The sequence below is a fragment of the Perna viridis genome, chromosome 8 (assembly GCF_037379345.1).
Source record: "Perna viridis isolate PV_CMFRI_1.1 ecotype Kerala chromosome 8, ASM3737934v1, whole genome shotgun sequence".
NCBI lineage: Eukaryota > Metazoa > Mollusca > Bivalvia > Mytilida > Mytilidae > Perna > Perna viridis.
The window spans coordinates 6,525,370-6,537,574 of record NC_142452.1 but is presented as its reverse complement, the minus strand read 5'-3'; the positions used below and the strand labels follow the sequence as shown (position 1 = coordinate 6,537,574).

General features: G+C 33.0%; 1 protein-coding gene across 3 annotated transcripts; it reads left to right on the top strand.

Moving 5' to 3' along the window:
- The first annotated feature begins 3,733 nt into the window (after positions 1-3,733).
- Positions 3,734-11,916, top strand: LOC148609114 (lewis-type alpha-(1,3)-fucosyltransferase-like). 3 transcript variants are annotated; one of them, XM_088542045.1, is made up of 2 exons: positions 3,734-3,806; positions 10,807-11,916. In XM_088542045.1, the coding sequence occupies exons 1-2, from the start codon at positions 3,773-3,775 to the stop codon at positions 11,874-11,876; spliced, it is 1,104 nt and encodes a 367-aa protein (XP_088398171.1). In that variant the 5' UTR covers positions 3,734-3,772; the 3' UTR covers positions 11,877-11,916. The 3 variants fall into 3 exon arrangements, with proteins under 3 accessions (XP_088398171.1, XP_088398172.1, XP_088398170.1); XM_088542046.1 differs by having other exon boundaries at positions 3,742-3,918; XM_088542044.1 differs by lacking the exon at positions 3,734-3,806 and adding an exon at positions 4,346-4,575.
- Positions 11,917-12,205: the final 289 nt, after the last annotated feature.

The following is a 12,205-nucleotide window of genomic DNA, read 5'->3' as shown; positions in this document are numbered from 1 at the left end:
CTGTTTTCAAATTTTGTCTAGAATGAATGGCTAGTTCTGCTGAATCAGCGCCACCCAAAGGTTCAATTACTTTATGTAAGCTCTTTCATTAAAGGCGACTACATTGTCAAGAGGCTCTCTAGTCCTACCACAACACTTGTTACTCCCGTAGTGGTATTAACTCAATGTGGATCCGGAAAAACTTGAAAGGTCTTCTGGAATCCCTCAATTCAAGGATATTACCAGAATATTATAGCATTAAAACCTATGATTTTTCAACACTTTATACTTCTGTTCATCATACTCAGATAAAATCCCGACTTAAAAACATTATACATCAATGTTTCTCCAAAATAATTGTACACCTAGATACAAATATGCATGACTTTTCATTTAGAATTGTCAACTCACTCTCCTTTCATCTGTGTCAATATCCCTTCAGCACCTGCGTATGGAGTTTCATATCACAACTCATACGTAATGTCAGAACTTGCCATAAATATGCAGACTTTCTTTTATCGTGCTAGACTACTTACAATAAGAGTTCTGGAACAGGGTTATGTTGCTGCAAGATTGACGTCATCACTACAGAAGTTTTATGGTCGCCATCATGAACCCTTGGATCATTACTGTGTATCCATCTGCACCATGAAAACTGATTTGTTCAACGGATCATAGTTTTCCTTTCTTCTCTCTTTCGTCTACACCGGACTTGACTTTTTATGAGCAAATCGGCAGGTGTTTCTAAACAAGAAGAGGACGTTTACCCTAACGGTGCACCTGGTCCATGCTCCCAGTTTTTAGTGGAGTCCGAGTTGCTCATTTGCTTTTGATACTCTGTATGTATTATTTTAGTTACTTTATGTTCTTTGTTGTGAATGGCTGTTTACCATATCTGGTCTTTGTCCCTGGATTACATTCTTTTGATCACCAATAGAACCTTTGTTCCCTTGATTACTCTTAAATAAAATGTTTGGTATCCTTTGTAAATGTATATTGAGATACAACTTGATCAAGTACAATGTAATCTATTAAATGCTTTATATCGTGCATTATTATAGAAACAGTATGTCTCCCTGGTATCAATAGATCTCTTCTTATTTGTTCATTTCCCCTCATTTCGTCCAAGAAATTTTAGGTACTTAGTGAGTTTTGATGATCATGGATATTTTTCCGAGATTTGTTTCATTTAAACGTTTCTTCAGAAAGTGGCGTGTTATTTGATCTTATTGTCCCCCTTTGAATGTTTGCATAATAATAAGAAGTTGTGTTAGTGAAATCTTTGATATAAAAAAAATCTGTTCGTAATTTGTTGTATTTCCTAATCGTCTCAGGCCCTCAGTTATGTAGTTTTTACAAACGATATAATTTTTAATTACGAATACATATTCTAGCATAGTCTATGTGCACCGCTATATACAAACGTATACAAAATCATTTAGCTGTTCAAATTGATATTACACACTCTCTAAAGGACGTGTACCCTTCAGATGGCCAATTATAATTCTGAATAACATATTATCCCCAACATGTTTGAATTATACTAACTACCTACTTCCATATACGATTCGTGTCCGATGACAAATGAGATTTAGTCCATCATCAATCAACAATAGTATACATGTAGTATAATACACAAACCGCTTTAACATCCCTATAAGATAATGTCACTATATTTCAGCAGTGCTAGAGGTTGTCTGGCAAGCTATTTACTGACTTGGTGCCATCCTTACATCTAGCATCTGACATGTTGAAAGCCACCACAAATGTGAATATGTGTTTTTGAATATATAATTATTTACATAAAAGAAGTGGCATCCACCGGAAATCAAGCGAAAAAAAAATCCTACTAATTTTTTGTTAAATATCTAGAAATATGTAATGAAGACAGTTATCAAGAGTCTAGCCATTTTGAATAATTTTACGGAATACAATTTAATTTTGACAAAACGAACTTGGAGTTGGTAACGGCAATTCGTTGGTTAATTTAATATTTTCGTTTCGCAAATTAAAGTCCGTAATTTTATCCACGGGATGCACCCGTTCAAATTGATGAAAACCAAATGTGAAGTTCATTTAAACTGTTTTACAAAGGATTTCCAGAATTGCTGGATTTTCTCATCAGGTAGGTCATTTGTTTTTCTTTAGTTTAGTTAGCTTCTTCCGTGCTAGTGTAAATACAACTGTATAAAATGTTTTAATTAGTGGACATTTTTATATGCCGATTTCAAAGTTCGTCGGAACGAGCGGTATGCAATATGGCGCTCGGAAGTAAGAGGTTGGGATAAAGAGGAATGGAATTCCAACCTCTAACGTTGTAGGAGTAATGCCTCTAGTACTCTGTACTATGATAAAGCAAGGCATTCGTGACATCCAACTGACGACATTCCAGAAAATAGAACACATTCGGCTATTTATCGTCTAGTCAAACTTGTAGTATATCCAAACACTATATCATCATTTGGTTATGTTTCCAATATTTATGAACACCCTTAAATGTGCCTATTTCTTTCTCATGGAATCAGAAAAAATCAAATTAGTTTTATTCGTTTCCATTGCACTATTTAAGCTTATTTTACTAGTATTATATTTATGCATTAGTTTAGTCACTAGTGCATGAACATTAATAAGGAATTCAATAAGGTCTCCTTTAGTCCGCATTTCCTGTGACCCTGCAACCCTCCTCTTTTTTATTTGGATATTGATATGTTGGGTTGGGGTCAGAACGACGTACCATACAAAAAGTTGGAGATTTAGCAGTACCGCGGAGTACCGCCCTTCAACCGTTTGTAACGACTTTCAAGTTGAAATTGTGCATGTCACACCTACCTAGTTCGATTTCGGAATCATTTTCCTGTATGCTGATACCAAATCTGCTACAAAAATTACATTTATTATTGAAATGTCGATAATTTTCCACGAGAGACCCTGTTTTGTTGACATTATGAACCGTAATAGAGAGTAGGCGGAGCTTGTTACTTTTGGAACGGAAGGGTAGCGGAGACGCAATTTTTCAGCGGAATTTTGAAATATTCTGTTAGATTCCGGTTTTAAAAATTGTTTCTGCTCCGTTCCGTTCCAAAGGTAACAAGCTCATTTATGCATGATACTTGTATGAAAAAGAAGTTGTACCGAAGGATTCATCCCGGAAAAACACACACACACACACCAAATAATTATACACGTAAACATAAAAAACACGAGGAAATCTACGGTAGTTGTAAGCCAATGATTGTATTGAGAACGGACATTCGATATTGTATAACTTATATAAAAAATTAGTATGTTTTTGTTTGGTAAGAATAATAATTTATTTATCCGTTTCATTGAAATTGAGTGAGCTCCAACTTTATACAAACTAAAGTATAACCGATGTCAAAAACGTACTTTGATACATCTGAACAGCTTAATTAACGTAACTTCCCTTTGCAGTGATACACCAGTCCCTAGGCTGACAACTAACAAATGTAATTATGCTTACATATTTAACGATAGCAAATTTTTAAGTAAGAAGGGCATATTTGTACGCTTGTTTTTAAATTGTTGTCCGAAAAGAACAAACAAAAACAAAAATCTTCAACGTTTATTGTTAAACTTAAAACAAATAAATAAAAAAGGCCTTTAAAACAATACATTATCATAAAGCACGTTTCTTTTCAACACCGGATTGATTGATAATTGACAAGTTGTAATTTAAGCTACATACCAATACCAAATTTGTGCCATCTGGTTTCGATTATTTAAATAAGTGATTCTTTGGAAGTAACATACAGATTCAATTTATTGACCAAATATGGCAACATCTAAACTCAGCTCACTTAAAAATTGTGAGTATAAAATTAGTACCCAAAAGAACAAAAGGAAGGATGTATACATAACATCAGATCTGTTTGGAACAAGGAATTAAGACGTTCACAAGGATGACTTATTCAGCTACAGGTTAGACGTTACCAAAATCAATTATCAATTACAGTAAAAAAATGAATCGTATTAAATTGATAAGTAATTAAATGCAATTCATATCATAAAACAATTAAATACAAGAATAATTGTACACAGGCAGCATCTGGTGTCATCGGTTCTCGATAGCATAACAATGTTTTTTATCTACTGTTTATTGAACTGCTTATTCAATGGTTACAACTTTAAAGTCATATGAATTGATCTTTGTTTTAATTTTCCCAGAAGATTGGCGAGATTGCATGTTTACATTGTGAGAAATACACATATTCCGACTGCGCATGACTGCTGAATATATGAGCTACCACTTTCAATAATTTTTTTACATTCAAAAAGTGTGTTGCGAAAGGTGAGCGTTTAAAGTATGAACTTTTTTGGGTTGAAAGTTAATTTAAAAGAAATAGGCAATAAATTTTATTGATATTATACATACCATTATACATAACGTGGCGAAATCAAAGCCCAATAGAAGCGAGGAAGTGTGCAATAGGTAAATTCCTGGTGAATAGTCGACACGTGTGATTTCGCATTTTATGTCAAATTGCCTTTGCGCATCGCTAATGAGAACCCATGACAATAATAGAGAAGAGATGAATGCACTATATATGAAGATTTCTCATAGGGAGTATATGAAAGGTACTTGTTTTTCATAGCTGAAGTCATATTTCTAAAAAAAAGAATGTTTGGATTTATAAGTCATATACATATACATATCAGTGATTCTTTCCTGAAGGTGTACTTGCATAGATGTGTTGAGCATTGATATGTCATGTTATGGATGGAGCTTTTCACTTTATGTACGGTAGCTTGGTACAATGAGTTGCTCTGAACATGGACTCTCAGATTTTGCTTGTGTTTAACAGAAACCAACAGTGTGGTATCAATCAGTTACATGGAAAATGATATTTCTGTACTGAATTTTTTTAAGTCCCACAACTCTGAAAGGAAGCTTCATAGTTGAAGTTACATGTATTAGAACTTTTCTTACATTTCTGTGTAAACATTCAAAACAATAAAGTTGGTGTCAATTCCCTACATCTCATTAGAATACTAAGAAACTTAATGCAAGCAACAATCCTGTGCATTTTGTCAGTATTGGCACTTCAGAGACTGCAAAATAAATCATAAAATCATTGCAAGATGATATATTGTTCCATTACAAATGAATGTGAAAATTGTGGGACCATCAATGGGTCAGCACAAACAATTTCAGTATGTTATAGTACCCATACACTTAGGGCTAATTGGACTAGTAATATTATGCATGGAATAAACTAAAAATATTTTGAAATTAATACGATATATAGTTAGAATATAATGTGGATTATATGGTTAAATTAATTTCAAAATGTACTTCAATTTAATTATTCGAAAATATGAAACTGTCCTGGTATAATAAGAAACATACCGCTCTGTAGGGCTCTGTGTTAGAATTAATATCCACTTAAATAACTTGGTAAAACACTGTAATTACTTGCAAAATAACACATCTACACAGTGTATATCATGTAGTATTTTTTGTACTTAAAATAAAAGGATGTAAAATTCCATAACCCAGTAAAATGTGTCGCCTGTGACAGCGTTTTATGACTGCAGGGTTGAACCATGAAAAAGAAGGGGCAGATGTGGACACACTGTTGATACATCTTTTAATTTTAATTGCATTCACACAGGATTAGAATTTCACCAGAATTAATGAACCCCGTTTTGGCTCTCGTTTGGTTTAACTCAGTCTGAACTTTCCTTTTGAGAACAGGCACATTGTAGTACAATCTCAAAAAGATCAATGTACTTGTAATAGATACTTTCAGAAATCAGGAAAATCCTTGTGTCTGGCTCTTTTTGGCCCATCATACCTTAACGGTTCAAATCTTAACCATCAATACCAACCAGCCTAACCTTAGTGGTATAGAAAATTGTAGAGCAATATCATACATTTATTTGCTTTTACATAAGTTTCATTTATACAATTCTATGAAATGCTTGCTTTTGACCCTTAATTCCCTTAAGGTTGAGGACATATATCCAAAATCAATACCAAAAACTACCATTCTTTTTTATTTGAAAACTGAAGCAACCATTAAATATTTATATTACACGCGATTATCGCTAAGTGTCTATTGACGATAGAGACGACAGTGTCAAATCATTACAAGACAGCAAATTGTTCCAAGTCCAGTTAACTTCACAATTGACCTAAATTCTAAGGAACAATCATGCCAAGTTTACATACTGTCAGTCTAGTAGTTTCAGAGGATAAGATTTTCGAAAATTTATCCACGACGATCGATGACACCGGATGCCAAGTGATGGCATAAGCTCACCTAAGGCCAAGAAAATGTCTTGATAGTGCAGATTTATATTAGATAGAATTATAGTGACTTAACTAACACATTGCCTTGTGGAACCATACAACACCTTAAGCTTTTATTTATCAAGTAAGAAATATGTCTCTATTTGGTTCTGTGTAAAGAATGATTTTTTTAAACAAACAAGCAACATAACAACAATTTATTTCTTGCAAAGATGATTCGTACATATACGCACAATAAATTTATATATGTGCATACGAGTTTAACTTGTACTGATTAAGGTCAGAATGGTCAACATGTATATGTAAATAGAATTGCACGTGCTATACGTATATGTCAATTATGTAAACTCAATTATAAGATAATTGAAAATGTACTCAAACAATTTTCAGGTCATTTCCAGTATTAAAAACAAACAAACAAAAACAAACAAACAAACAAATAAAAACAAACAAATAAAACCTTGGTAGAGTACAAAGCTTGGAAGACAATATTTGTTAAGCTATTGATAGTAGTGTTCTGAAAGAACATTGTCAAAAGTCTATATATGACATTCAGTGAGACAGCCCATTCGAATGAAATTTTGTCAAGTGAATAATTTTATAAATATTTATGCAATCAAATGAAAACCAAATATCTACATATAACGAAACGGATGCCAAAGACAGGGCTATACCGTTAAATTTGTGGTTACATAAGACAAACCTATGATAAATGAGTCAACTATTTTTATTTAAATATTTTAATTTCATATTAGTGTGTGATTTTCTTAAAATCCACATTTATACGGTCTTCGTTTTTACTCTATTCCTAATTAAACAGTTCTCCAGCAAAAAAGAGTTTTACTACATAAATTCTACATACCTATAATATTTCCAACATTCAAAGTTCATGTAGTCAACAGAATGCACTTAAAATTCACATGAAACACATTTACAATATATGGATGACTTTGATGGTAAATCCATTGATACTAGCAGACAGTTTACACTTCAAAATCAATATTTCAAATTAACTTATATCATATAATTTTATCGCTATTTTGTGTAAAATCCCTTTGTTCTTGCTATACGATAATTTTCAATCTCACGCCAGTCGAGTAAGAATGAAAATTATCACTAGTTTCCATGTCCTCGTGTGACGTACAAGCAACAACGTAGGAATATTTGACGACCCAAATAACCGTCTCTTTGTTTACTGCGTATGAAATAATGGCTAATTTGTTGCAATATTGTCTAGTCTGCAATGGAAAATGATTAAATACAGTAACTTACCCGATTTGAATGAATAAATCCCAAAGTTATTTCACAAATTTTTAACGCGACCGTCATAGTTAACCGATTTTTTTTCAAATGATATGTATCACATCTGCACAACATATGTGTCGTCACGTAGCACGTCACCGAAAAATAGTCTCGAAAGGAAATTTTGCAGCGCTTATAAAACTTACATATTTAGGTCAGGACTATTGAAAATAAAAGAAAACTAACACCTTACAATTCAGCAAAAGAGCGATAAACAGATTATTTAATATTTTTCAACTCGCGGGAATTTCTCATGCCCATCTCGTGTCGCGGCAAAGCCGCTCGAAAAGATAAGCATGAGAAACTCCCTCTCGTTGAAAAAATAAATATTAAATAACCTGATATTATCAACGTCTAAGTAGTTATATACATTTATTGCGTGAAAAATGTTTCCTTGGATAAAATTTTTTTACTACAGTACTTGTTTTGCAGCTGTACAAAAATAAAGCCAGAGGCATCGACAATATCATTCGGTTTCAGAACCAACAGAAAGTAGATGCACATTCAGCACCTTCACAACACTGTCAACAATTTTCTTTATAATCTCTGTATCATTAAATTCGTAAACCTTCACTACAATTTAAAAAAACTTTTTTTTTTCATTTTTGTGTAGTATTGATGTCTGAATACTTGATAAAACTTTCATCCTTTGAACAGAAAAGATATTCATCCATATCTGTTTAACAGCAAAAAAAAAGAGAAAAAGATCATACACTATTTTTTTTTAATATTGAACAACAGTTCTTATAGAATGTGTTGCATTCCAATGGGAACAAATTGTGCTCCTCTACTTTCTGACCTATTACTTCACTCTTATGAGGCTGACTTTATAGTTGATCTGTACTTAAGGGAAAACTTTTGTTTAGCTATATCCTTTAATCTCAGTTTTCGCTATATAGATGACGTATTATTGTTAAGCTATTATAGTTTCGGGGATTTGATGCATCACATCTACCCAAAAGAACTTGAGATAAAGGATACTACAGACACTTTAACGTCGCCTCATATATTGACCTACACTTATAGATCGATGGTAAAGGAAAACTGTTGACCAAACTATACGACAAATGTGATGACTTTTCATTCAGTATTGTCAACTTTCCTTTCAACTGTGGCAGCGTCCATACAGCACCTGTGTATGGAGTTTTCATATCACAACTCATACGTTTTCTTTTTCTCTTTTGTCTACACCGGCCTTAAATTCTTATGAGCAACTCGGTTGGTGTTTCTGGACAAGCAGAGGATGTTAACCTACCAACACACCTGGTCCATACTCCCAGTGTTTAGTGGAGTCGGAGTTGCTCATTTACTTTTGTTAATTCGTACGTAATTAATTTGTTATTTTATGTTCTCTGTCTGTGTTCATTGTCTGGTCTTTGTCTCTGGATTACATTCTTTTGATTTCCTCTAGAATTTTGGTACCCTTGATTACTCTTGTATATCAATTTCTACATGTATTTGATAGAAATTGTTGACTGAATGTATGTACTTACTCATACATTGTATATTTTTAAGCATACGGGGAATCTTACTGCATAATTCAAAATCAATATTCAATGTTCTACCGAAAGTATCTTGTATCTTCACAATGGCTAAACATTGTTTAAGAACCTTGCATGTTCAATGTATTCTAACTTACATGCACTTGTGTATAATGTCATAATAACAATGGTCAGAAATGTAGATTGAAACCATATCCATTCTATTTATAATATTTACATGTACAATGTATATGTACGTGGGTGGCTATTTGCTATATACATGTATAAACTTTACCGTATTGGCACGAATTCACCAATGAAAAAAATGTTAAATTTAGAATTATATAAAGAATTGTCTATGCTTGAATTCTGGCATATGTACATATACAATGTAGTAAAACTATGACTCTTTGGAGCTCCTCAGTAATGTACATTACCTGTATATGTAGACGTAATACTATTCGGATGAAATCTTATTCTGTGGATATTATTTCACATTGATGTTTTTTCAGATGATATTATTTGACTATGAAATATTTTCAATACCTATTAAATTGTTTCCACTTTTTGACTTATGATATAAATGTTGTTGGTTGGACGTATCATTGTACTTTTATTGGGGTTCGTGATGCTCGTCTCTTTGTACTTTTATTGGGGTGCTTGATGCTCGTCTCTTTGTACTTTTATTGGGGTTTGTGATACTCGTATCATTGTACTTTTTATTTGGTTTCGTGATGCTCGTCTCTTTGTTCTTTTGTTGGGGTTCGTAATGCTCGTCTCTTTGTACATTCATTTGGGTATGTGATGCTCGTCTCTTTGTACATTTATTGGGGTTCGTAATGCTCGTCTCTTTGTACTTTTATTGGGGTTCGTGATGCTCGTCTCTTTGTACATTTATTGGGGTTCGTGATGCTCGTCTCTTTGTACTTTTATTGAAGTTCGTGATGCTCGTCTCTTTGTACTTTTTATTTGGGTTCGTGATGCTCGTCTCTTTGTACTTTTATTGAAGTTCGTGATGCTCGTCTCTTTGTACATTTATTGGGGTTCGTGATGCTCGTCTCTTTGTACTTTTATTGAAGTTCGTGATGCTCGTCTCTTTGTACATTTATTGGGGTTCAGGATGCTCGTATTATTGTACTTTTTTTGTTTTTCTTGTTGTTTGTTGTTTTTACTTCATTTGTTCTCGAACACGTGTTCACCCATGGATACCACCTTTTTCATTGTCACTTCAGTATTATCGGCTTCCTTTTATTAGTATTGTGAGTTTTGTTTGAGTTTTTAGAGTAAGAACTAACTGTACAATAATTCCACTACCTATGATCTCGTTTATAATACTACATGACACATGATTTAATCTTGTAATTTGTAGGACTTCCTTTTTAAGGTTCTCGACCGTATTACCTTCTGGCAAATACACTTTCATATGGTATAGTATATGTTAAGTATTCACAAGATATTAGTCTCGGGATGAATTTAGGCCTTATTCCAATTTATGTTTTGGTAGATAAGAGTAATGAAGCGACCTGAATCAACAAAACGTAAGGATAAAGAAGATAAGAATGAAAACTTAATGAGACGACCCAACATTAATCGAGCGAACGGGTCTGGATTTGAATCTTAGTGAAACTTAATGGGATGAAATACATAACATACCTACATGTGCATAAACAAAATAATAGCATGCAAGTACTTTAGTACTTTTTTTGCATTTGTTTTATTGTTATGTTTTAAAATATTTGAACGTTTTTTTTTATTTCGTTTATTTTTCAGCCAACAATCAGAGTCAACGTGTATTTAAATTGAACATTTTTTTGGTGGCTTTAATAGTTATTGGAGGATTGTGCATTATAAATGTTCTACTTGGCCGGCAACTGATCAAAAAGAATTCAAGTAGTTTTCAACTTCAGCGTACATTTTTCATATTATGGTATGGAAAACCAGACTGGTTGTCAAGCTCAGCATCACAACACGGAATTAGCAGTGATTGTGAATTTAGAAATTGTTTAGTGTTACTGAATATTACCAAATTTAATGTTAGTGATGCTATTCTGTTTTACCACAAAAATTTAGCTATCAATCCCCCAAATAAGCTATCTAATCAGACGTGGGTTTTCGTGTCTTTTGAATCCCCTGTGCACACGAGTAAATTCTTTGAAGACTTTAAATGGCATAATAAATTTGATTGGACATTAACGTACAGAACTGACTCTGAAGCTGTTGCTCCTTATTCAAGAATATCTCATATTGACAAGGAAATTTGGAAAAACTACTCTGCAATTTATCAAAGGAAGACAAAAGATATAGCATGGGTGGTAAGTAACTGTGAGACACCTTCTAAAAGAGAACTTTATGTAAAGAAATTGAAGGAGTTTGTTAGTGTTGATATATTCGGAAAGTGTGGAACTCCTTGTAATTCGTCTTATTGCCTAAAAGATATAAGTAGGCAATATAAATTTTATTTGTCGTTCGAAAATTCTCTTTGTGAAGATTATGTTACAGAAAAGTTCTATCAGTTGTATTCAGATGGTTTTGATATAGTTCCTGTAGTAAGAGGTGCTCCGAACATACAAGAAATTATGCCAACAAATACATTTGTATCATCGAGTGACTTTAAATCCCCGGCCGATTTGGCGTACTTTCTTAAAACAGTAGGTAGTAATGAGTCCATGTATACGAAGTTTTTGATTGCTAAAGACAGGTATAGAAGGAAGGGAGATATTTATGGTATTGGAATGTGCGAAATATGCAAAAATATCAACTTGGGCATAAAAAGTAAACACTACTCTGATATTGGGCAATGGTTGTCAAAGAAAAAATGTCTAACTCCTACTGATATATAGGATCGACACAATTTATTATAATAATAAAAATCAAATTTTACTGTTTGGTTGACTTGTTTAGAGATCGTTTGAAAAAAATACTTTGAAACCTAACCCAGGATACACTTAAATTTATCATTTAGATTCAAAGTATATGTAAACAAATTTAAGCCACAACCTATACCAAGAACAAACAGAAACAACGCCAGATGCCTGATGCGCGCAAAAGAAGACAAAATTCAAACACACATTTGTTCTGTATATTCAGTTAGACAAATATCAATGTCATATACTCACACGAAGAGGTAAGCGGAGTGGTTCAATCAGATATATTTATTTAATCAAATTCA